Source organism: Manacus candei, unplaced genomic scaffold (assembly GCF_025592945.1).
Source record: "Manacus candei isolate 608988 ecotype Guabito, Panama unplaced genomic scaffold, ASM2559294v1 h1tg000166l, whole genome shotgun sequence".
NCBI lineage: Eukaryota > Metazoa > Chordata > Aves > Passeriformes > Pipridae > Manacus > Manacus candei.
In genome coordinates, this window is record NW_026138214.1 from 267,920 (window position 1) to 293,649 (window position 25,730).

General features: G+C 51.5%; 2 protein-coding genes across 3 annotated transcripts in view; one reads left to right on the top strand and one right to left on the bottom strand.

The window, feature by feature from the left end:
- Positions 1 to 758: 758 nt before the first annotated feature.
- On the bottom strand, positions 759 to 3,705 carry TMEM79 (transmembrane protein 79). The gene is made up of 4 exons (XM_051773224.1): positions 3,565 to 3,705; positions 1,920 to 2,736; positions 1,495 to 1,708; positions 759 to 1,245 (listed from the first exon to the last, which is right to left on the bottom strand). The coding sequence occupies exons 2-4, from the start codon at positions 2,641 to 2,643 to the stop codon at positions 1,041 to 1,043; spliced, it is 1,143 nt and encodes a 380-aa protein (XP_051629184.1). The 5' UTR covers positions 2,644 to 2,736; positions 3,565 to 3,705; the 3' UTR covers positions 759 to 1,040.
- A 2,477-nt stretch (positions 3,706 to 6,182) lies between these two features.
- Positions 6,183 to 25,730, top strand: part of SMG5 (SMG5 nonsense mediated mRNA decay factor) — a 31,328-nt gene continuing 11,780 nt past the window's right edge. Inside the window, exons 1-12 of one of the 2 annotated variants that reach the window (XM_051773154.1) lie at positions 6,183 to 6,289; positions 12,243 to 12,341; positions 13,065 to 13,188; positions 13,781 to 13,937; positions 16,820 to 16,909; positions 18,160 to 18,249; positions 19,128 to 19,206; positions 19,760 to 19,885; positions 20,333 to 20,401; positions 22,224 to 22,432; positions 22,562 to 22,699; positions 23,759 to 24,460. In XM_051773154.1, coding sequence (XP_051629114.1) covers positions 6,213 to 6,289; positions 12,243 to 12,341; positions 13,065 to 13,188; positions 13,781 to 13,937; positions 16,820 to 16,909; positions 18,160 to 18,249; positions 19,128 to 19,206; positions 19,760 to 19,885; positions 20,333 to 20,401; positions 22,224 to 22,432; positions 22,562 to 22,699; positions 23,759 to 24,460 — 1,960 coding nt within the window. In that variant the 5' untranslated portion in view covers positions 6,183 to 6,212. The other variant, XM_051773156.1, reaches the window with a different exon arrangement.

Sequence of the window (25,730 nt, forward strand, 5' to 3'; positions counted from 1 at the left end):
CACCATGGGCCTGAGAGCATTGTCCAAACACGCCTTGAGCTCTGGCAGCCTTGGGAAGCCTGTTCCAGTGTCTGACCACCCTCTGAGGGAAGAACCTTTTCCTAATATCCAATCTAAACCTCCCCTGACAGAGCTCCAGCCATTCCCTCAGGTCCTCGAGTCCAGTTCTCTGGCTCAGGTGGGCTGCTCCCTTGATACAGCATTGTGGGATGGGAGGAGGGACAGGCCAGACACCTGGCAGAGCTGGGGCTGGAGGGGCTTTCCCTGGATTTGGTGGATTTTTAACTCCTTTGAGTTATGCTTGAGAATCAGAGAACTGAGACCATCAAATGTGCAACTCCCAGGGGTCCCTTCATGTCCACGGAGCAGGGGACTCAGCACCCATCCTGGAGGGATCGGCCATCCCAAGCCCTGGGCAGTGGCAAGCCTGGTTCCATGTCATCTGTCCCAGCTTCTCCCTGCAACCCTCCCTGGGGAGGGCTCCCTTCCTCCTGCCTGGCCAATTGGTTCGTGAACTGGGTGCTGAACCTCCACCAGGAGGAAGAGGAGGGACAAGAGGAGCAGGACTGACCACACAGGGACACAGCAGTGGGATGCAGGGCTGGAAGAGGGACAATCTGGGGGAAACGTGATTTTTTGCCCCTCTTGGAAACATCATTTTGAGGCTGGATGACTGCATCCTGTGGGTGAAGTCCCAAGTCATTCCCTGGGCAATTTAACCCAAACCCCCCTAAACCAGACACAGAGCTGTTTGGTGAAGGGCTTTATTGGACAAAGTCGGCTCCAGCAGGAAGGGAGGCAAATCTCACCCCATTCCCATAGGACAGGGCTTGTTGGGTCTTGTTCCAGGCCTTGTTTGCCCTCCTGCAGTAGACTCCTGGTGGGGAGGGTTTCAGCACAGCAAAACCTTGCCATGTCTGGGCAGGGAACAAGGGCCCAGCGGGATCTGCCAGCACCCCTGTGCCATCGAGGCTCTCTGGGCAGGGCAGCGAAGAGGGCTCAAGCCCTCAGGGTCTAGGCCCCCATCTCCCGGGCCTCCCTCACCCCCAGTGCCGGAGCTTGGCTCCGCTCTCCTTGGAGAGGCCCTCGGGCTTTGGTGCTGCCACAGAGAGGAGGTTCTCAGGCTCCAGGACAAACATGCCATAGAGGTTCCAGAGCAGCATGGCCAGGAGCGGCAGGAAGGTCATGCTGAAGCCGAAGGCACGGAAGGAGCGGCTGATGGCATAGGACAGCCAGAAAATCAACCTGGAGAGGGCAGAGGGTGCGGGCTCAGTGGGGGTGATGCCATGGGGCCGGCACCAGCTTCGCCTGGGGGTTCTGACCAGGGAGGGTTTTCCATGCATGGCCACTGCAGGAAGCAGGGTGCAGATGAAGAACCCTCCCTGGTTGTGGCTGGCCAAGTGAGGCACTGCCAGAGCAGGAGTCGCACCAAGGGATGGCGTTTGCCGGTGCTGACAGAGCCTGGCGGTGCCCCAGGGTGAAGGAGCCACTTACCGGGAGATGGCAAAGAGCCCCGTGAGCAGCGGGATGAGCTTGAGGAGCTCCTGAGGGAGGTAGGTGGCTAGCACGGCCATGTTGAAGAAGTAGAGGATGAAGAGCTGGATGGACTGGGAGACGTAGGTGCGGTGGATCTCCACCTCCCGCTGCAGCTCCCCAAAGGGCTCCAGGGCAGAGGAGCAGAGGCGGGAGATGCCGCTGACAATCATCCCTGGGGGGCAGAGAGAGGGGCTGAGCGGGTGCCCAGAGGAGCTTCAGTGGGGCTAAGGAGCACTAGAGAGGGGAGGAAAACTCCACCTGCTGCACCTAGTGGGAGCAGTGGAGCCGCAAAGAGCTTGGCCCCAGCTCTGATTCCCACAGTCCTGGGGCTCACATGGCCCAGAGCAGAGGCGAGAGGCTTGTACCCCAACCCCCTGGCTCACCCAGCACCACGGGGAAGGTGGCGAAGGTGGCGCAGCGCAGCGTGTAGACCAGGCGGGCACTGACAGTGGGCAGCAGCGGAGCGTCGAAGGGCAGGAAGACATAGGCGCCGTAGATGAGGCAGGGGCAGAGGAGCAGGGCCCCCACCACTGAGGCCACGGCCTTGAGGTTATTGGAGCCACAGTCCCTGGCACACGGGCACTGTGGCGCCTCAGCCGGGGGCTTGGCCACGCGCCCCTCAAAGCCCAGGGGGTCCTGATAACGCGAGGGACCAAGGGGGAGGAAGACCTGCTTGTGGTGGAGGCTGCTGGGTCTGTTGCTGGGGGGAATGTGGCCCCCCCTGCCTTCCTCCTGGGGCCATGGAGTGGGGTGCTGCTTCTGCTTGCAGGGACTCTGCTCGATGCACTGTGGGTCGATGGGCACAAAGACGTGGGCTGCCATCACGGGCAGCCCAGGGCCTTCCTCATCCTCTTCAGCCTCGGCTGGTGGGCAGGTGGGAGCAGCTTCCTTGGGGTCTTCATGGCCCCCCTCGGGACTCGAGCGCCTCTTTGCCTCTGCAGGCTCTGGCTGGCCCTGGGCGCTGTGCTGGCACCGGTCCCATGGCAGGGTGGCATCAGGGTCCTCTAGGTGTTCATCCAGGGCTGGTGGCACCTTGTCCAGGGCCACTTCCCCCAGCTCCAGCAAAGCCACCTCCTCGGGGGGCAGGACAGGGTCTGCGGCAGCCATGAGAGTGGCCAGGTCTGCACTGCTGCAGACTGCTGACACTCTGCTCCACTTGTGTTGAGAGGGGATGAGGTTTCTGTCTCTTCTACTTTCACCCTGCACCAGGAGTAAGGAGACAGACAAAAAAACATTGGAAATGAGAGGTTTGGGGTCACAGGGGCAAACTGGCACCCCTGGAGCCCCCAGCACCCACCTGTCTGTGCACTACAAGGAGAGAGCAACACCTGGTATGCCCACACTCTGGGCTGTGGCAGAGGGATCAGGGACTGTCTGGGTGGGCCAGACGAGCTCTGGGGGGCTGGGTCTGGCTGGGAATGGCTTCCCCTGCTGGACAAACACCCCGGAGTTTCTGGCTGGGCACAGTCTGGTTACCCTGGAGCAGCTGGGTGATACAACCAGCTCTTCCACTGCTCTGTCTTGTGCCAGCGCCACCCAAGCCCCGGGGAGAGGTGGCCTGGCTGTGCCTGGGAACCCAGCTAGAGCCGGGATGGGCCAGGTTTGCTGCCTCTTGTAGCCGAGACTGATGTGAGGTGGGTGCAGGGGGCTGCCAGGTGCCCTTCACGGGGTGCAGGAGGCACAGGCAGAGCCCTGTATTGTTTCCCTTTAGGGGATGTTTCCCTTTAGGGGATCCCTGTCTCTTTGCTCGTCTCGGGTGTTACCTCCACAATGAAAATCTCTCCCTCTGTACACATTCGTCCCTGCATCCCCAGAAGGAGCCACAGGTGTGGGGAAACTGAGGCACGGAGTGGCACGAGTCTCCCTTCGAGATCCACACACGGAAGTGCAGCTATAGAGCAGCTTCCTGGGCCTCCGCACGTCCAGCGCCCGCATCCCAACTTCCAGCCCCATTCCTAGCCCCAGTCCCAGCCCGACCCCGCTCGCGCACCGCCCCACGGCACCACCTCCCCTCGCTGCGGGACTCACTCGGGCAGAGGCGGGGGGCCATGGGGAGCTACGGGGCCGCTCTGCCGGGAGCCGGCGAGAATTCCTGCGCTCTCTCGGCCGCCTCTGAACCTTAAACCTGTCGGACCAGCTCAGGTGGGGCGGGCGGAGGGGCGGGCGGAGGGTCCTCCCGGCCGGGCGAGGCTCTGCGCCCGCCCCTTCCCGGGAGTCCCCCCGGGGCTCCTGGAGTTCAATGAAATAACCGAACTGAAATAAAATATCTGCTTTGAGGTGGGTAATGTGCGTATGGTTTTGATACTCTTATCAGCCTGCATTTTTGGTGGTTTCGTCCCTGTGTTTTATGGATGTGGCTTGCTGGTGGGCTGGTCATTTATACCATGAGACAGCTTATAAACTAGCTTTTCATTTTATTGCCTTAAATGAGCTCAGTTTCAAACTCTTCAGGTGATCACTAGAAAAATATGTTGTTTCTTTTCTGAGTTTTTAGCCACTTTCAAGATGTATACTCCAAAGTAAACATCTATAACAAGCACAGCTGCACTTTGTAGGTATAATACAATAAAATAAAATCTTTAAGTGTCTTTGAACCAGTGTCCCTGTTTGTTTTACTCTAGTCCATCATGGGACCAATATTCCTTTACAAGAAATAGGATAATTTTAAAAGCCGAGTTTAAATGAGAAGCTCTCTGTTTAGAAAGGAGACATTGTCAGTCCTTGTTTAGGCATTCTTTATTCTGCGAGGGTGGGAGCTGGAAGTTGCTGCAACTCAAGCGCACTAAAGGGTAACACTAAATTTCTTCTTCTGGAAAGTAAAATTTACATGACCCCGCCTGTCTAATACATATTACCCACCCACCTAATGCATATTTATTTGTGTCACAAAATTTGTGGTTTTTTTCAATAAAAAATTATTTTTTATTTGTGTTTGCAATCTCACACAGTGCTTGAAACATGGAGTTCTCTTTTATTGAGCAGCTTCTCTTGTAGGTTGCTTTTACAAAAGGCGAGAAGATTCATCCTGGAGACAATTCAGTTTGAAGACACCCATGGGGGAGCCACCGGCAGGGGTTCCTGCTCCATTCCCCCCGTTCTGATGCCTTAAAATCTGTATTATAGAAGATTTTTGTATAGCTCATCAGTACATTTAGCTTGCTAAGTAGCTTTGTGCAGGATTTTTTGAAGAGCTGTTTGGCGTTCTTTATTAAGAATTTCAACAAACACGGGGCTTTAATGAGGTGAAGAGGTTTTCTATCTGTAAAATGTACTGAGAAACAGTCACAACACCTGATACAAGCAATCCGAAGCTGCTCAGAAGCCTTGAAACCGTTCCAGAAAGTGTGATGCTATGCCAAAGACCAAGGAACAAGATGAGGAAGACAAGGATGAGGGGACCACCGACTCCAATTCGGGAGGCGTGTCTGAGGCGGGACGGGGGCGGTCCGATGAGAGGGGTGGGTTTGGGGATGGGTGTAACCGACGAGGTAACGGCCAAATATTGTAATTAAAACTGAATATTGTAATTAGATGGTAGTGTAGAGTTGTAACACCAATGTATTCGGTATGCAACCTTTGTGAAATATTCCTGTGATGCCTTAAATACATATTATATAGATTTTGGTATAGCCCTTAGCAGTTTTAGTACCACTTTAGCTAAGTACCTTTGTGTTGAATTTCTGAAAATATTGCTTAACCTTCTTGTCAAGGATTCCAACAGATAAAGGCTTTTAGAGCATCTTGCCTGTAGAAGATGTGCTTAGAAAAAAAAGCCATAACAGCTTGATATAATGGAGTCAAAGCTATTCAGAGACCTCAGAAGCCTTGAAGTTGTTCCAAGAAGGGCAGAGATGATGACAAAGAGTGAGATCAGGATGAAGGAGTGGTCCTTTGCGACGTCCGACTCACATTCAAGAGGTGTGTAGAGGGTGGTACTGAGGGAGGGACAGTTTTAGAAGTGGGTCTAACAGATGAGGTAGTCCAAATATTGTAATTAGACAACAGTATAACGTTGCATAAAGTTGTAACACATATATAGTTCGACATGTGTACTTTGGAAATGATTCCTATGCACCCAGTGTAAATCAACGAGTGCTTTTTGCTTTCTAAAACTCAAAAAGAATCTTAGGTTTTTTTGGCTTTTAGGCATCACCTCTGCATCCGGGCGTGCCGTAATAAACGAGTGCTTTTTGCTTTCTAAAACTCAAAAATTCAGTCTAAAGAGAATTGTTTTCTGGCTTTTAGGCATCATCTACGCATGGGGCGTGCGTAATAAGATTTTTGACTTTTCTAACACTCAAAAAGAGCCTTAGAAAGTTGGGGGTTTTTTTGGCTTTTAAGGATCCCCTCACTGCCGCCGCTGCCGCCATGTTTGCCAGCACTAAGTGCTGGCAAAGCGGCGGCCGCGTGTGTGTGCGCAAGTCCCGCGAGATGACGCCGCGTCGCCGCCATGTTTGCCAGCACTAAGTGCTGGCGCGGGCGCGAGCGCCTGCTCTCGCGAGGGTCGATCGCCCCCGCCCTGCCCGCCTGCCCGGCGCGGCGGGAAGTCTCGCGAGAGCGGCGCGGGGGACAGGGGGCAGCCATGGCGGCCGAGCGGGGCCGGGGGCGGCGGCGGCGGCGGCGCGGGCGGTGCTGAGGGGGCCGCGGGGCCGGGCCGAGAGGCCGCCGCGGGCACCATGAGCCAGGGCGGCGGGGCCGCCGGCGAGAGCGGCGAGCCGGAGGCCAAGGTGCTGCACACCAAGCGGCTGTACCGGTGAGGAGAGGGGCGCGGGGGATCCAGGGGAGGCTGCGGAGGGTCAGCGCGGAGTAAGGGGGGGGGCACTGGGGGAACGGGGAAGGGTCTGGGGAGGGGAACCGGGGGGGGAGAACGGAGCTGGGCAGGGTCAGGCGGCGTCTGGGGACTGGGGCAGGGGGATTTAGGGAGGATGGAAGGGAAGAAGGTGGGGGAGTTGTCAGGGAAGGGTTCGGGGGGGGGGCTGGGGAAGGAGACTGCGGAATGGAGGGAACAGCGGGGATTAATGAGGCAGGGGGAGGAATCCGGAGGAGACCTGGGGAAACGGGGCGAGGGGGATCGGAGGCACGTTCAGGAAAGACGGGGAAAGAAGGTAGCGGGATTTAGAGAAAGATTAAAGTGAAGAACTTGGGCGGGGAATCCAGGGAAAGGGTGCAGTGCAAAGGGAAAGGAGAAGGGGAAGGTTTAGGGAAGACTGGGGAGCAGGGAAGGGGAATAAGGAGGTTGTGTGGGATCCAGAGCAACAAATGGGGGGGAACAATGGTGAAAAGGGGCCTGGGGGCTCCAGGGGAGATGGGTCAAACCAAGGGGCGCTGGGGGATTCAGGCAAAGTGGGAGAATGGAGAGACGGGGAAGGAGGCAGGTGGGAGAGTAAGAAGGGGGTCATGGGAAAGAGGATGGGTCACACATGGGGGATGGAGAAAGGAGTTCTGTGGGATTGAGGGAGGTGGGGTGGGAGATGGTGGGGGCTGAGGGGAGAGGAGGTGTTGAGATACAGTGGAATGAGGGTGAGATGTGTGGTCATCCAGGGAGAGGGGGGCTGGAGATGGTGTCCCTGGCTTTGGCAGTAGGCAGGGATTATGTGGTATGTGCTAGAGAAGGGGGTGGGATGAGCAGGAGCCTGAGCCAGAGCACTTTGGTGCTGTCTGGAGGGCAAGACTGCTCCAGCTGCAGATCTTCCCAATAAAACACTCCCTGGGACTCTGCTCCTGTATCCCCACACTGTGCATTGGAAATGGCATCAGAGGACAAGACTGGGGCAATCGTGCTAGCCTCGGTGAGCCCAGCCCCCGATGTGATGAGGTGTCCCATGGGATGAGGGTGTCCTGCTGTCAGCCCCGAGCTGCCTCTGCTCCACTCATGCCTTATGTTGTGAGGGTGGCCCAGAAATTGCCCTCTTCTGGCTCCAGCTCTCTGTCAGTACAGCAGACCCGTGGTGGAGTTCCAGCAGTAACAGTGGGTTTCAAAGATGAGCCAAGTGATGAAGACAAGACATGGATTTTTACATTGGGGGCTGTTTCTTTTTGTCTCGGTGACATTGACCATGTCCTTTCACCTCGTGGAACCTCACTGCCCTCCTGCAGCAGGGCAGGCTTTGCCTCCTGCAGCAGGGCAGGCTTTGCCTCCTGCAGCAGGGCAGGCTTTGCCTCCTGCAGCAGGGCAGGCTTTGCCTCCTGCAGCAGGGCAGGCTTTGCCTCCTGCAGCAGGGCAGGCTTTGCCTCCTGCAGCAGGGCAGGCTTTGCCTCCTGCAGCAGGGCAGGCTTTGCCTCCTGCAGCAGGGCAGGCTTTGCCTCCTGCAGCAGGGCAGGCTTTGCCTCCTGCAGCAGGGCAGGCTTTGCCTCCTGCAGCAGGGCAGGCTTTGCCTCCTGCAGCAGGGCAGGCTTTGCCTCCTGCAGCAGGGCAGGCTTTGCCTCCTGCAGCAGGGCAGGCTTTGCCTCCTGCAGCAGGGCAGGCTTTGCCTCCTGCAGCAGGGCAGGCTTTGCCTTCTGCTGGGGCCTCTGGCAGGGTCCATGCCCAGGAATACCAGGCAGTAACTGCAGGTTTGAGTGCTGGTTACTGGAATTTCTCTGTTTTCATCGTGTGTTCGGTGCAAACACTTTCCTGCACTTTGAAGGTGCAGTGGCTGCATTTCTTGGCACTGGAATGGCCTGTGACCAGATGAGGGATTGTCATCCAGACAAGGAAGGGTTGCTTCTGTTTGAATCTTTATGGCAGAATAAGGTGTGTGGTTGCTTTGGAGCATTTTTACAGCAGAAAAAGAAACCCCATCTCCTGCAGGGATGGCTCTTCTTTAGCTGGGAGGAAGGAAGCATTGTGATTTCAGTGCAGAATTTATAGTACCTGCAGTGGCCACAAATTTCCTTCTCCGTAGCTGAGAGTTCTGTGAGCAAGTTCCCACCTCAACAGTCTCCTGTCAGTCCTTCTGTTTGAGCCTGGACTGGGGTTGGGTGAAGCAGGACCTTCCTGCCCTGGGAGCAGCCCGTTGGGTTGTGTGGTCAGTGTGGTCTCTGGGAACTCGTGGCTGTCGCATCAAGCGGTGCCTTTGAGTCACAGGTGTGAATTGTCACAGTCCCAGCTCTGCACTGTGATCCCGTGGGATCAGTGTTGTGTTTGCCTGTGGGAGTTGAGTTCAGGTCCCCACGGTCCTTGGCAGCATGTTTGAGTGTCCTTTCGGAGAGGAGGGTGTCTGTTGCTCTTATAGGGTGCTCCTAGATCTTTTCCATATCTTCCTGTATTGATAGTTCCCAAGTTTCACCTTGGAATGTGGCAACTGGATTATCCTGGGTACTCTTTTACAATGCATGTTGTAGCTTTGGGTGACCAGGTTTATTTGACAGGTTTCTAGGTAACCATTAGCTTGTGTACTTGGTGTTACTCTTCCTGTCTAGAGCCTGTTCCGGGCACTGTAATTTGTGACTGACACGTGCCAGAGCAGAGATGAACGGCTGCAGGTCTTTTCCTTGAGGAATGTCTTACTCCTCAGAGGCTGTGGCTCTTAGTGATGTATTAAATAAAGAAACAGAGAGGGGACAAATAATTCTGCCTGCTGTTCTGCCCCATCCCAGACTGTTAATGGCACAGAGGGAAGGGGACAGATCGGTGTCTGCGTGTCTGGAGAGGACTTGGCACTGGCCCGTTTCCACCCTGCTTGGCTCCATGTGCTGTACTTGATTCTTTTAATAGACTGGCATCTGATTTGCCTCCTCTGTGGCTCTGATGTGCTGTCTGAAAGCAGCCTTTAAACCCAGCAGGTAGAAAAATGGGTCCTGGGACAGGATTTGGCCTCTTAACTGCCAAGTAAAGTTCAGCCCATGGTCTCAGGCCAGTCCGGGCACAGATGCTGAAGGGCATTTTTACCAGTGCGTGGTCCATAGGGCCTGCATTGCTGTTTTCCAACATTTCTGCAGTGAGGCTGGTTCCTGTACCTTTTGTCCTCACTGAGTCCCCTTTCCTCTGCACTTCAGATCCTGGCAGGTCATCACCAGCTGTCAGAGATTCTGCTTTGCTCCTGCTTCCTCCTCTTCAAGCAGCACCACGGGGCCCGTGTGGACAAGTCTACGTTTTAGTGTGGGGCCTGTCTTAGGGCTCAGGAACCACATCCCGGCCTGTAAACCTTGCTGCTCTCCAGTCACCAACTCCCTCTTCCTTTACAAACCCTGGAAGAACAGCAGAGGCACCGAGTGTCTGCATGTGCCCATCCTAGGCTGTTGTAGGAAACAAGGTTGTACAGGAGATGCCCTCCGGGCCACCTTGAGGGGAAAGTGAAATACCTTTCAGTGTCCCTGATCAGCCCATCCCTGGAAGGAAACTTTTCTGTACTTCTAATTTGGCAGGGCTTTGAGTCCTGGTGCATATAAGTAGGCTTTCCTTCATGGCTCGATCACATTTCTTGCCCATGGATATTGTTGGCAGGTCAATAGCTGTCTGTTTGCTGGTCACTGGGAAGGGGGTCTGGCAACTGCTCTTCGAGAAATTCCTGCCATTTCAGGACTGTTGTGCTGCATTTCTGACACTGCTGAACTCAGGGGGATTCTTAGACGAAGTTTTGTGACCCTTCCTTAGGATATAAAAAAATCAGAGCCTTATTTGGCTGTGAGAGAACTTGGACTGTGTGCCCATAAGGGAATTTGAGTGGAATAAATGTCAGGAGAAGGAGACAATGTTGAGGCTCCAAATACAGTTAACTTGCATGTGAAGGTTTGGACACTGGTGCTCACACCTGTGAATGTGGTTTTACAGCTGCTTTGAAGAGGTGGAGTCTGCCCATATTGGAAAGCAACAACTGTAGTTTTCCTATAGTTCTCCCTGGGAATCAAATGAACCAGCAGTTCCCCTTTCCCCTGGTCACCCTCCTGCACAGGAAGCCAGTCAGCTCCTGGTGTGCTGGGAGGGGCTCTGAGAGCCGCAGCCAGGACAGCAGTCCCAGGCTGCAGTGAGGAGATGTGCCTGGCCTGTGCTTTGTGGGGAAACTAAACTGGAGGAGGCTTGTTAGTGTGCCCCCTCCCCACTACGAGCTTGTCTGGATGCTGCATACTCAGTGCCTGTTACCCGTCAACCAAAATATTTTTTATTCACTTCCTTGCTGTTGAAGATATTGGGCTGTCAGAGGTTGCAAAGGCCCTTCAGGCCATGTGAGAAAGAGGTCAGTGAGCAGGAGGGGCTGGATGTTGAGGACGTAGCAGGATTTTGTGTGTGATTCTTACTCCCTCCTTGGTTTTCTTCATGATTATTCAGGAAGAAGTTTGTTCAACTCTGTGGTGTTTTGATCTCTCAAGGCGTTGCATAAGGCGCTCCTGTTCCCCATGCTTCCTTCTTCTGTCAGGTTCTGTGGTTACTGAAATGACATTTCCAGTTACCTTGGGTGAGAGGCTTCTTGTGGCATGGCAGGAGATGGGACATTTCCTCTGCGAGCTCTGGAATGTCCTGGTTTTTTTTCAGGGAGGTTACTTTTGTTGTCGTGGGTTTGTGAAGGAAGATTGACTTTGCTGGGAAGGGGCTAGCATAGAAAACTATCAGTTACTTTGCAGTAATATCTGTAGTTTTCAAGGAAGTGGTGGTGGTTTCAGTCTCCCCAGCACATGGGCTCATAGGCTGTGGCTTGTTTTGGCCCCCTGCTCCATCTGGCCATCAGTGCACTAGCAGCAGGTTCAGTCACGACTGGTGCTGCAAGTGTGACGGGGCAGTTCCTGTTGAGCAGGCATGGAGATTTTGGGAGGGGGAGCAGTCTGGCCACAGCACCTCAGGATGCTCTGATGCTGCCCCATTCTGTGTTTGACAAGCACATCACAGCTTCTTCAGCTCCTTGTTCCAACAGCTCTCAGGCTGTGATGGGCTCAGCTCAGGTGTGGGGCAAACAAGGAATGACAATGGGCCGAGGGGGAGAACAAGGATTGGTGGAATTTGTGGCTGATGGCTTGAGGGATGGCTTGCTTAAAGAGGAGCGTGTAGAGTCAACAGCTGGGAAGAGTTGACTTCAGGAGTGTGTTTAGTGACCTTGGATAGGGGCAGAGCACAGGCAGAGGTTGGAGGTGACTTCTTGTGTCACAAGGGTTGACGGTTGATTGTGCTTTATCGAGCGGTCCATGAGCTATTGATGAGGTTCTTTCTGTCAGCACTAATGCTGCTGAAAGTCCCTGGGACCATTTCACTGCAGCATTTGGAATGGTCTGATTTGTTCACAACTTACAAACTTTTGAGTGCTTGAGTTTTGCACGTGGTGTGGGATTCCTCCTCCAAGAGGAAAGTCTTGGGCAGTGATTCACAGAAGTATTTATGCATGACTCAAAAAGTTTGGAGGTTGCTTGCTCTCTCTTAACTGGCTTTCGGGGGGAAAAAACCTCAAAACAAATTTCCTCTTTTAGACTGGGTTTGAATATCTCTGTTACCTGTCACTGAGACTTCTTTAAGGGTTTTAACCAGTGAATCCTTGTAGCGAAGACAGGGAAGTTTTGGGAAATGAGTAATTTGACTTGCCTCCCTTCATAGGCAAGTTGGTAAGGAAGCAGGAATTGGTGGAGGTTTGATTCTTCCTATCAAAATAGTGATTGTTAGCATTCAGTCAGTTGTTTTAATCACACAGTGACTGTGGTGTGGTGGTACAGGGTGGTGTGCTGACAGTGGAACTGACTTGGACACCCCAGTGATCCCAGCTCACCCACTGTCCTGAAACTCTTGGTTCTGTGTTCCCATGCAGGGCAGTGGTTGAGGCCGTGCATCGACTGGATCTCATCCTTGGCAATAAGGCAGCGTATCAGGACGTGTTCAAGCCAGAGAACATCAGCTTGAGGAACAAGTAAGTTGGGCAGGATACTTGTGTTTTGTGTTTGGCTGGGGAAAATCCGTGTGAAGCAACACGTGGAGCTGTCGAATCTGGAGTTTCTCAGTGTATTTGGTTTGTTGTGTGCCTGTTGACCTGGGATACCTCCAGATTTTGGAAGCAGAGGCTAGATTTCAGACCTGCATTTGATCAGCATTAACCACACAGTCTGTAGCTGGATGCTTTCCTGGGTGTCACTGATAGAAATAAATTGTGTTTGTGTTGACTGGTTCCTTCCTTGTAATAAAAACTGTGGGGCAGAAACTTTTTACTTATGTGTGACATCTTTTATCAGGTTTGGGGGGTGCAAAGCAGAGAGGATTATTCTTACTCATTTTTTAAGCTGTCAAGCCAATTCTTGTCATTACTGCACTTTAGGAAGTCACTGTTGGCCAGCTGAGCCCAGAGTACTGGTTTGGGTGTACAGCTTTTCCAGGTGCTCTTTTGTGGGAGTGATCCAGGCTGTATCATCACCGCATGTCCTAGCTTAGCCATCGTAATGGATTCGGATGCTTCTGTAGCGGATTCCATGCTTCTGTAGTGGATTCCATGCTTCTGTAGTGGATTCCATGCTTCTGTAGTGGATTCCATGCTTCTGTAGTGGATTCCATGCTTCTGTAGTGGATTCCATGCTTCTGTAGTGGCAGCTGTTCTTGAGGCTGCAGCAGCTCACTATGAATGCTCTGCTGTCTGTCCCAGGCTGCGGGAGCTGTGCGTGAAGCTGATGTTCCTGCATCCAGTGGATTATGGAAGAAAAGCAGAAGAACTGCTCTGGAGAAAAGTTTACTATGAAGTTATCCAGCTCATTAAAACAAATAAAAAGGCAGGTATCTATGGCTCTGGCATGAGAAGGTCCGTGGTTGCGCAGTGAATAAGGCCAAGTTGAAAGCTTCATCTGCTTGGAGGAGTTGTGGTCTGAGTCCAGGGCGGGAAGCTGAGGGCTCCCGAATTATTATGGAGCTTCCCTGTGCCTTTAGCAGTGGGCAGGTAAGTGCTAACAGGCTGCTGAGAGAGCTGCCATCGCAGAGGGCTTTTCAACAGAATTCGCTGATTTTTTTGTGTTCCCCACTTCATAAGACAGATCTCTCCATGTAGAGCAGTGGTTTTAAGAGGCTTCATCAGTAGTTCTGATTGTTTTTATGAGAGTTGATCACTGGAAGGTCCTCACAGTGTTCCGATGCTGTGAGCTCTCCTGGTCATCCAGGGGTCAGGGCATATTTAAGGTGCTCTAACCAGGCAGCTTGATTTTATTTGTTGGTGCAAGTATTTCTCCTTGATGTTGACCCTTAGTAAACACCACTAGGGGCAACAGTGTTGAGCAGGAGGTACAGAGCTGTGCAAAACCACTTAACAGCTGAGCTACCCACTGTCTTGCTTCCTAGACTGCATTAACGTGCTCCTTTTCCTTCTCGCAGCACATCCACAGCCGCAGCACTCTGGAGTGCGCGTACCGGACTCACCTGGTGGCTGGCATAGGGTTTTACCAGCACCTCCTGCTCTACATCCAGTCTCACTACCAGCTGGAGCTGCAGTGCTGCATCGACTGGACGCACGTCACGGACCCTCTCATAGGTTTGTGCTCTGGGCTTGTGGGCAGGGCTGAATCCCAGACAGGTGGCCTCACCTTGCACGAGTCCATGTTTGTTTCAGCATTCAAGGGATTATTAGCAAGTTATTTGCCTAGAACAGACTGTCCTGCTTTCTTCTCTATGGCACTTCTTTTTTATAATACTATATTAGGGAAGAAAGAAGGGTTTCTAGCAGAAAAAAGTTTTAGAAAATTATTTAGTAAGTGTCTGATGATGGCAGATTTTTATGGAAAACTGAAGAGCTCTACTGACCGTACAGAATGTTTTTAAAAGCTTAATTAAAACAGACAGAGGAATAGGTTCTTGAAATCAACACATTTCTTTCAGTACATCCTAGTCACTGTAAGACACTGTTCCTCTTCTTGGTCCCTCTTCTGTCTGTGCTCTCTTCACTGTGTGGCTTTAAAACCACTATTGGGTATTGGACAGGAGGGTCCTGTAGCTCATGTCAGCTGGCTCAGGTGATCTCTGTGCATGCCCTTGGGTGCAGGGGAATCTGAGGTATTGTACCTGTTAGGGGAGGAACAATAAGAGTGTTTACAGTCCTGAAGCAGCTCAAGGCCACCTGTGCATTCACATCCTCAGTTGCCTTGTAGTGGTCTGTGTCCATTTGCCTTTGGTTGTGCTTGGTGGCCTCAAGGCTCATGTTTCTGTTTGGGTGGCTCTGGGTGAGAAATGGAACCTCCATGTGTTTTGTGAACTGTATTAGCAAGGGTTTAACTGATACGCTTAAAGCTGGCAGGGGGTAGGAAGGCAGCACCTGGCTAAGAAAAGTTAGTGTGTCTTTAACAAAAGAAGGGTTTTAGGTGCTGAGATCCTACTGTTAGTTCTGGGACATGATGGTATCACTATCAGCTTTGAAATGTTGGTTTACGAGGCAGATGTTCCTGGCAACTGTTGCTTTGAGAAATGTATCTCTGTACTGCAGAATTAATAAATCCTCAAAGTGCACATTCCAGGTGAGTTTGTACCCTGAGGGGTGATTGCATGTGAAAAGCTCCCCTTGTTCAAGTTTCTTGGTGTGTTTGGACTCTTTAATTAAAAGGATGTGGCAGGTGGGCATGTAACTGGAGAATAGAGATGGAACCCTGCCTATCCAGAAGTGATGGATGTGAAAGGATCCGGTATGAACCACAGATTGGGGTGGGCACAACTCGATGGTTGTGTGAATGGGAGCAAGAGGATTCAGAGCAAAAAAAGGGAGAGTAGGTCCAACAGCACACTTGGACACAGATTTAAGGCTGTGTATTTTTATAATGCCACTCATACAACACCTGTTGGTAAGTGGGAACAGCTCCTCACTGCAGTCTCCAGATTTCCTTTTGACCCTTTTAACCTCAGTCAGGGGGGAGGCAGAGTGAGGACTGGATCAGTCTTAAAAATCTTCTTTGGGATTCCTGCATGAGGGAACTTTCTCCTCCAGAAGGTGGGAGTCTTTGGCAGCAGGAAGACTGAACCCAGCCTCAGCCTGTGCTGTGAGTGGCCCGGTGGACACTCTCCGGGGAGGAGGCGCAGGCGCAGCAGCCTTTGCCTCCTAATCTGTGGCCGAACTGTGGCCACGCTGGCTGGGTGGAGGTGGGACATGCCCTTCCCAGGAACTGAGTCACGTTTGATGACTTCAGTTAGTTCAGATCAGCTGGCTGCAGCCTTCCCCTGTTGCTTTTGACACTTTCCACTGCCTGAACTGCCTTTTCTTTGTAAGTTTAGTATAGAATAGACAAGGCTATTTCAGTTGGAAGGGATCTACAACAATTTTCCGGTCTAACTGCCTGAGCAACTCAGGGCTGACCAGGAGTTAAAGCATGTTGTCAGGGACATTGTCCAAATGCCTCTTAAACACTGACAGGCCTAGGGCATTAACCAGCTGTCTAGGAAGCCCATTCCAGGGTGTGACCACCCTCTTGGTAAAGAGAGGCTTCCTTATGTTCAGTCTAAACCTTTCTTGATGCAGCTTTGAACCATTCCCATGCATCCTATCATTGGATGCCAAGGAGAAGAGACTGACACCTTCACCTCTTCAGGAAGCTCCAGAGAGTGATGAGGTCTCCCCCAGCCTCTTCTTCTCCAACCTAGAGAAGCCCGGAGCTGATGGCCAGTCCTCCCAGGGTGTGCCTTCCAGCCCTGTCACCAGCTTGGTTCCCTCCTGGATGCAAAGGCAGCACTGTCCAGAGGCAGTTCTCTCTAACTGACTCCAGCTGCCCTGTCCACAGCACAGATTTCTGTCCTGATTTTTCCTTCTTTTACTTCTCTTTTGATTGGCCAGTGCTAAGTCTAGATCTTGGTCTTGAGACAATGAATTTATTTCCATCTTCAGTGTTGGGAAGGGTCTGTCCCTGTTGTGTGCTGCTGCCCAGTGCCAGTGCACGGAGTTTGTTTGGCTTCCAGGGATATGTGCCCGCTCCCATCCAAAAGCCTCATTAGCCATGCTAATGAAATCAACTTTAGTAGCTTGTGTTCAGTCCTGTATTGACATGATCATATGATCCTGTAGACAGGAATTGGCCTTTGTCCTCTCATCTGAGGGCAGATGGAGCTAGGTCACTGCAGCAGACCTTGTAGACAAGGTGACATCATTTATTTCTGTGACTGTTGGTGAGGTGGTCACACACACTGCTCCGGTCAGCAGGGTGTCCAAGGCAGGTGGGTGAACAGCAGTGTCTGTGAGTATTTTCTCTGTTTATTTTCCACGTTTTGACAACAAGAGTGACCCAGGGCTGCTCTATAAGGTGCCCCAGACAGCAGTCAGCAGTGGGGTCTGACTGTGGGGGCTTTGATTTGGGTGTCTTGGGCAGAGGCATGGGTGGCTCCTGTGTCTTCCCAGCAGCCTCCACCTGGTGCTATAAGTGATTTCATGTTTACTTGTAGGCTGCAAGAAGCCCGTGTCTGCATCGGAGAAGGAGATGGAGTGGGCACAGATGGCATGTCACCGATGTCTAGTTTACCTGGGAGATCTAGGTAAGAACAGCATTGCCTCTCAGGGCAGCCTTTGAAACAGGAAAAAGATGGTGCCTGTACCATGCAAGGCCGTCACTGTTAGGCACCAGTTGAGGTTACTTGCAGATTCTGTTTCCCTCTGACCCCTTTGTCACAGGATAAGCTGAAATCCTCATGGCTGAACTGCTGTGAGTTGCAGGAGCTTTGGTTTTCGGCAGGTAGATGAGGAGTTTGCTGCTGATAACCAGCTGTGAGTGTGTAAAAATGGAAACCTTTTCTTTTATTTACGTGGTTTGGACAGTGTAAAGGAAACTCAAAGCAAGTTGACTGCTCAGTTCTGACTTGCTTTATGGAGCCACTGCCATCAGCACCAGTGGGACAGAAAATCAGATTTAAGCAATATTGTGCATCAGTCCAGAGTTTTGCTACTGCAAGGCCCCAGGTTTTTTGTCATTGTGCCTGGCTGTGTGTCATGCTTTTTATAGCAGGCATGTCTGTCCCACAGTGACGCCCTCCTGAAGTGTGTGGTGTGTCAGCTTCTTGATTGTGAATATGTGGGAGTGAGCATGTACTGTGTGGAAAGCAGCTCTTGAAAGTGCGGCGTGGGTACGTGTGTCTGACACTCTGCAGCCTCCAAGCTGGTGAAAGCTGTTTGGGATTATCATTGTGCATGAATCAGCCTGAAAATGGCATGGCAAATAAATGTCTTGTGGGGTAGTAAGAATGACTTACCTGAGTGGTGGGAGAGAAACATGTTCACCTCTTCACAGTGCTGTCACCTAAGGTTTTCAAAATGCCTATGTTTTTCAAAAAACAAAAAAAAAAAAAAAGAAAAAAATTAATAAAGTCCAGTCTAGCCACAGCCAGATATTTTAGACTTGACTTAGATTTCACACTCTGCTGTAGTAGAATATAGTCTGAGGTACTGGAAAGTAGAGCACAACTCTGAGTTACTTCAAGGATAGATGAATAACGCATGGAGCAGAACACCTTCGCTTTGCTCACGTGCTGCTGCAAGTGCGGAGGGCCCCCCCCGGAAGGGGCAGAGCTTGTGGTGTGTGGTGTGAGCAGGTACAAAAAACTTCAGACAGGCCTGACAAACCCTGTGTGTTGTGTTTGCCAAGAACAGTTCTTTGATGGATTTGTTGACTTGGCCAGTATGTCAATTATTGTCATGTCTTTAATCTGTAGGGAAACTGTGCTGCGCTGCAGTGGGGAAGAGCAGGCGCTGCCTTCGGGTTTCTGATGTGCGGTGTGTGGTTTCCTTTCAGCTCGCTACCAGAATGAGCTGGCAGGTGTGGACACGGAGCTGCTGGCGGAGCGGTTTTACTATCAAGCCCTTTCTGTTGCACCACAAATTGGTGAGTGACTTACCATGAATTTTTAGTTGTTAAAACTGTGTTGCTGCAACCTGAAAACAATGTGGTACTGCACCGGTCAGGTTTATGTCCTGCAGCTGGGAGAGGAGTGCTTTTATCCTCTGGCTAGGATTGCTTCCTTTGAGAACCTCTCTTGCTGGCAAGCCAAAGAGAGGAGTTAAAGCCAGGGCGCTCCTTGTCAGTGACTTCACCTTACTCATCTGAGAACCTCTGAGAAGCTCAGACTTCCCTGAGTGTGGTGACATTGTGCCTGTCGACTGAGGGCAGATCCAGCTCTCCACTGCCAGGAGCAGAGCATTATTGGTCACGTCCCACGTTTTACACCTGCAAAAAAAATCTATTGTGCTGTTTCCTCCTTCAGAAGTGCCTCCTTCTGGGAACACATTGGCACTGGAGTGGAGGGCCTGTCTTACCTTAAAGTATGCATTTCCAGCCAAGTGTTCTCTCCGTGCTGTCTTTGAGCTGTTTTGATAGGCTGGTCTCAAATAAGTGACAATAATTTCTGCACCACAGTAAGCTGGAGCAGAGCTCTCAGATGCTGATAAGGTGACGTCTGTGTTGAGAAATACGGAGTGAAGGCTGCAGCATTGTTAATACAGAGGAGGAGGCATTGTTTGCTCTGCTCTCTTATGTAGATAACTGGCAGAAGGTGGGGAGTATCTAAAAGCTCTGTAAAGCAGAAAACAAAGCCTGGGTGGCAGAAGGATTTAGTCCAGACCTTTGTACTGCAGCTTTACTACTGTTTGTGTCTCCTGGCTTTCTTCCTGTGTGGAAACGTAGTGAGGGGGAAAGGATCTACTTTTCATCAGGGCTATTGGAGAATTCCACGTGAATTCCATTGCCCTTCTCCTTCCTGACAGGAATGCCCTTCAACCAGCTGGGGACATTGGCAGGCAGCAAATACTACAATGTGGAAGCAACCTACTGCTACTTACGCTGGTGAGTGCCTGTGAGTCTGGGCGTCCTGGGCTGTGGAGCAGTGTGCTGCTGCTGCAGATGCCGGATCCTCTTTGCCTTCACTTTGGACTTGGGACTGTTTTCAGCAGATGAATTACAGGGGAAGGGAAAGAGATGGGTTTAGTTCACCCTTGAGCAGGGCTGGTAATGAGAGCAAGCCTCAGTCAAACCTCCAGGGCTGCACCTGGAGGGCTTCACCTGAGCCCTCTCCTTAGCTGGAGAGCCAGGCAGGAAGGGTGTGGAGGTACTGAGGGAGGCACCCTGCCAAGTGAGGTGGGTGGAATTCAGTTACCTGAACCTGGCCTGAAGGCACCGATATGAGGTGTGTAAGCTGGGCGGGTGGGAGCTGTGGGGCAGCTAAAGTCGGGTTTGCAGCTGTCAGTGGGAGTTAAGTTGCCCAGTGTGTGCCGACAGCAGCACTTGGTACCTGTCCTTGTGCCTCAATGCCTGAGTAACTTGCTAGTGAGTTAAAGACATGAAATGTGAGCAGCCTTGTAGCAAAGTAACTTCTGCTGTGTCTTCTTTTGTGTCTCAGCATCCAGTCTGAAGTGTCCTTCGAAGGTGCCTATGGGAACCTGAAGCGGCTGTATGACAAAGCAGCCAAGATGTATCACCAGCTGAAGAAATGTGAAACCAGGAAGTTGTCTCCAAGCAAGAAACGGTAAGAAGGGAAAGAAGAGGAGAGGGTTGCAGGCTGAGGGTTTGCAGTGCCACCAGTGTCATCCTCTGGGTTGAGAGTAGTGTCTTTGTGGGAAGTGGAACCAGTAGATGGGCCATTTGATGCGGTGACTGCTCCCAGAATTTCAAGAGCCCCACTCTAGATCCCATTCTTGATGTCTCAGGTCATAATTTCAGGAAAAAAGCTAAATACCAGGTTTAGTTTGAGATGAGAGATTTTTTTCACTCTCCCCTGGAGTTGGGGCCTGTTTATAAGGGTTGGGGCATATTGGTGAAAGTTGGCAGTGTATAAACTGTCTTCTTTCTCTCCACTTTCATCAGAATGCAGCTTTCAGTTGAGACCTGGTTTACCTGTTAACAGAGCTTTGTGAGACCAGACCATCTCTGATGAGGCACCTGCTTTACAGTGTTTTCTCTTCCATCTCTTTAGAGGCAAAGACATTAAGAGGTTGCTGGTGAGCTTCATGTACCTGCAGAGTCTTTTGCAGCCAAAGAGCAGGTAAGGTTATGGCAGATTACATCTTCTGTTGATAACTGACAGTAGCAGGCACTTGGAATTGTTATTGCCTGTCGGATAATGGTGCCTGTGCTGAGGCTTTCTGCCAAAAGATCCAAGACTTTAGACTATTTGTACAGGGTAGGCTGCAATACCAAAGGGTTGATTACTTTGTCTAAATCGAGTCAGCACTCAGTAAGTGTTGAACTCCTGAGCCTCGCAGCTGTCTCTGTGCTGTACTGTGCCTTTGGTGTTTGCTTACCTTGTGCAGTCATCAAATGCTATTTCCTGGCAAGCCCTGGATTTGGGCTGATGGGACAGCAAAGAGTCACCATCCACACATGTGCAGGGCTGTTCACTGCGCTTGGAAATCTGTAACCAAACACCTTGTTCAAAGAAACAAACAGCAAAACCTGGTTGTTAGCTGTGTGATTTTTGGTTTTTTGGTTTTTTTTCCTTGGATTTTCTCTGACTCTGCTGGAGGTTTTCAGGTGATTGTAAATGAACCTCTAACTGCTTGAAATAGAGCAGGTATTTTAAAGGGCTTAGACACAGGCTGCACCTAAAGTCATTGTGGAATGGTTTAGGTTCAAAGGGACCCTGTGGGGGTCCAGTTCTCCTCCAGAGTAGTGTTCACTGTGCAGGTAGATGCAGATGTGAAGTCAGATGAGGTTGCTCAGAGCTTCATCCTGCTGAGTTTTGACTGGATCCAAGGACAGAGATCCCACGCCTCTCTGGTCCCTTTTTCAGTGTTTGACCACCTTCACCACAGAATTTTTTTCTCCTTGCATCTAGTCTCATATTCCTTTTCTGCAGTGTGTACCCATCACTTCCCTTCCTTTTGTTGTACACCACTGAGGAGAGTCTTTCTTGGTCCTCTGTAATCACCTCTTTGGCATCTGGAAGCAGAAGACAGTACCCCTGAACCTTCTGTCCTTCAGGCTGAACAAACTTGATTCTCTTTGCCTCTTCTCATACATCATGTTCTCTGTTCTCTGCTGGACCAAGTCCACTTAGTTAGTGTCTTTTTTTTTTTTTGGTGGGGTTTTTTGTCCTGAGGACCCCAAGACTGGATGCAGTGCTCCAGATGCCACCTCATGAGTGCCAAATGGAGAGGGAGAACACTTCCTCACCCTGCTGGCTCTGCCCTTGCTCATGCAACCCAGTGTAGGATTGGCTTTCCAACCTTGACTTATACCGTGGTGGGACTACAAGGCTCCTTTAATATCCACTTAATATGTATTTAGCACATAAGAAAATTGAAAATTACTTCAATTTCCCAAGGGCAATTCCCCCTGACTTGTCGGAAGTTCTGCTGGCGGGTTTGTTTTGTAACTAGGAGGCCCCCATAGCCCATTGGACTGATCCTGTGGGTGCTTCCTTTGAGGGAGGGAATAGCTACAGAGGATTTTGGAATATTCTTGCAGGACTGCAAGTTCGAGTCATAGGAGGAAGAAAAGCTGAGTCCTGTGTGTGTGCAGTATAACACTTTCACTGAGCAGTGCGTCTGGAACTTTTGCTTCCTTTAGCGTTGAAGTGCCTAATGGGCACTGCTGAGCTCTCATGGGAAAAGTCATCTGGTTTCTGGTGACCCATCTCTAGTTCTCATTTGTCTTCAATTTAGCAGCTTTGGAGAGGAAAGCATAATCTGATTAATGTCACTTGCTTCCCATAGCTGTTGTTGACTGCAGTATATTCTCTGGTGCTTCATCCTGCCTGGTGCTAAAGCGCAGCGTAACTGCTAGTTTTGGTTCAGTTTCTGTGCAGACATTACCAGAAGCATGAGACTTGAGTAATAATTCTTGTTTATTTTTAACTCATTAAGCTCTCTGGATTCTGAGCTGACGTCTCTCTGCCAGTCTGTGCTGGAGGATTTCAACCTGTGCTTGTTCTACCTGCCCTCTCCTCCTAACCTGGGCTCAAGTAGTGAAGATGAAGAAGAGTATGAGAGCGGCTACTCCTTCCTTCCTGATCTCCTGATCTTTCGCATGGTCATCATCTGCCTTATGAGTGTTCACAGCCTCAAGAGGGCAGGTAACCAGTGCTTTAATGGAAATTTCATTATGAACATGCAGTACTGCAGTTAGGCTAGAGATGCTGTGTGAACTGGTGTTTGTGCTGTGGCCTAGTGCTCACCTCCTCCACCTCACTGTCTGGTTGCAGGTTCCAAGCAGTACAGCGCAGCCATTGCCTTCACGCTGGCCCTCTTCTCTCACCTGATAAATCACGTCAATATTCGCCTCCAGGCAGAGCTAGAAGAAGGGGAAAATCCCGTCCCAGCCTTTCAGAGTGATGGCACAGGTAAGAGAACAGGCGTGGCAGCAGCTGGGTCTCCCCAGTTGCCTGCCTATAGGGCTGGCTTTTCCTTTCCTAATTTTCTGGGCGTGGGTTTGGTAGTGTAGTGCCTGAGTGAGGGTAGAGGCATCTTGATCTTTGACTGCTGGGCTGGAATCCCCAAAGCTGGATGATCTGCTGAACAGTCTCCGTTTGGATGCTCTTTGTGAGTATCAGAATCATCACAGGATGGACATGTTGCTTTCTTGTAAGAAGTTTGCTTTATGTGTTTCTTGGCAGCTCATTCATCACCTGTTTACCCCAGTCCGAGACTTTATTTTCTGTCTCTCTGTTTACTATTCTTTACTGGCCTTTTTCCTCCTCCACTGAGGAGATGATCTTGGGTGAAAGACCTGGGCTGGGGTAGGCAAAGGGGGGCTGGGATAGGCAGAAGGGGCCTGAGGGAGGCAGAGGAGGGCTGAGGGAGACAGGCCCTTTCAGCATACTTCAGCTCTGCTCGGGCAAGGGCAGCACTTGAGTTTCTGGGGAATCCCATTGAGCAGAGAATAAAACTGCTGAATGTTTCCCCTGCCAACACTCTTTTTGCAATACCTCACTGAAGGCAGGGTGAGAGGGTTCCTGGTAAAAGCAACAATGAACAACCCCTCCTCTGCAGGTTTTGAAGCTGTCAGGGTGACTCAGGGTTGCTGGAAAGGCTGGGAGAATGTTGGTCAAGGAAGGGATTGGGTCAGGTCATTGCCTTGTTTGGGGGGTTGCTCTGACTGTAGAAAGCTGGGGAGGAGAGTTAGAATTCATCTGTGTTTGGTGTTGGTTTAGCAGCATTCAGCACTAAGGCTGCCTGATAACAGAGCAGCACAGCTTGGGCAGTAGGAATCACGGCTTCCCAGGGCTTCCCCAGGTGCCTTTAGAAAGTGAGTAGCTCTTCTGGGGTTGCCACTGCTTGTTCTGACACTGATGGAAGTGGTGGCTGAATTTTGCGACCCTGGTGCCCCAGGCTCAGGGCTGACAAGCAGTAGCCTGCGGGAGGCATTGTGACTTTAGCTTGCGTTCTCCTTATAAATCCAGATGATCAGGAATCACGGGAGCCTGTGAACTCAATTGAGAAGGAAGCTGAAGCTGAGTTGGCCAATCATCAGCCCAGCGAGGAACAGCGGAAGAACAACTGCAAGAAAAGCAAGAAATACTCCCGGCTCTCCTGTCTGCGCCGCCGCCGCCACCCCCAGAAAGCGGATGAGAGCGACCTGAGTGAGGGCTTTGACTCTGATTCCAGCCAGGGCTCCATCAAGGGCAGCGATGGCTCAGAGAGTGGCTCAGAGAAGAGTGATGAGGAAGCAGAAGCTGCTTTTGATGTGGAGACAGACTCTGACATGAACAGCCAAGAGTCTCGGTCTGACTTGGAGGACATGGAGGATGAGCCGGGTGAGGAGGGAAGCAGCCGAGGCAAAAGTGGGCCCAAAGAGGCCTTAAAAAACTGTGTGGATGGCAGTGGGCTGGGGGACTCCAAGAGCCCAAGCATCTCTAAAACTGAGGCAGCAGATCCAGCAGTCAATGGGCCAGCTTCCCTGAGCACTAACGATGCAAGCATAGCCAGTAACCTGCAGGCCATGTCCACCCAGCTGTTCCAGACCAAACGCTGCTTTCGCTTGGCCCCCACGTTCAGCAACATCCTCCTGAAACCCAACAGGGAACCACCTGCCTTGAAGGACGGGATAGAGAGCAAGCCATGTGTCAACGGAGATCTGGAGAAGCCCAGCTTGGCAGAGCAAGGTAAGGGCCTTGTTAATGCAGTTTTAAGTAGAAAACTGCATGTTGTGGCAGTCTGTTTGCTAAATTCACCTTTTCTTGTGGTGGGAGCTCTCCTTTGGCCAGGTTTGGAGAACAAGGTTGCCCAAGTAATGGACAGGCCATGGGTTAGGCATTCCCTGAAGGAGAAGCTTTACTTTTACTACCTGACATCCAGGAATATGGGCACTGAGCAGAGGCAACACCTGCAGCCAGCCAGGATTACCAGAATAGCTTCAACTCCACATACTAAACACTGAGCAGCTCAGATAATTACAAGGTCATAGGCTGGTTTGTTTGGAAAGGACTTCAAAGTTCATCTCATTCCACACCCCTGCCACAGGCAGGGATACCTTCCACTAGACCGTGTTGCTCCAAGACCTGTCCAACTTGGCCTTGAGCACTTCCAGGGATGAGGTAACCACAGCTTCTCTGGGCAACCTGTCCCAGGGCCTCACCACCCTCACAGGGAAAAATTTCTTCCGAATACCTCATCTGAATTTACTGTCCTTCAGCTTAAAGCCATTTCCCCTTGTCCTGTTCAGGTCCTTGTCCAAAGTCCCTCTCCATTTCTCTTGGAGCCCCTTTAGGCACTGGAAGGGGTTCTAAGGTCTCCCTGGAGCCTTCTCTTTTCCAGCTGAACACCCCCAGCTCTCCCAGCCTGTCTCCAGAGCAGAGGGGCTCCAGACCTGAGAGCATCTCTGTGGCCTCCTCTGGACCTGCTCCAGCAGCTCCACATCCTTCCTGTGCTGGGGGCCGCAGAGCTGAAGTCACCACTGCAGGGGGGGGGGTCTCACCTCAGCAGAGCAGAGGGGCAGAATTTCTTCCCTCAAGTGCTGCCCACACTGTGGGGATGAGCCCAGCACAGCGTTGGCTTTCTGGGCTCCCAGTGCACGTGGCTGGGTCATGTTGAGCTTCTTGTCAACCCACACCCCCAAGTCCTTCTCTTCTGGGCTGTTCTCCATCCATTCTCCCTCAGCCTGTGTTTCTGGGGGGTTGCTCCAAGGCACGTGCAGTACTTACCCTTGGCCTTGCTGAACCACCTGGGGTTGGCACAGACCCAGCTCTCCAACCTGTCCAGGTCCCTCTGGTGCCGTCCCTTCCCTCCAACCTGTGACTCCACCACACAACTCAGTGTTGTTGGCAAACTGGCTGAGAGTGCACTTGATCTCTCTGTCCATGTCACCAACAAGATGTTAAGAAGTGCTGGTCCCAATCCTGACTCCTGAGGATGCCACTCATCACTGCTCTACAC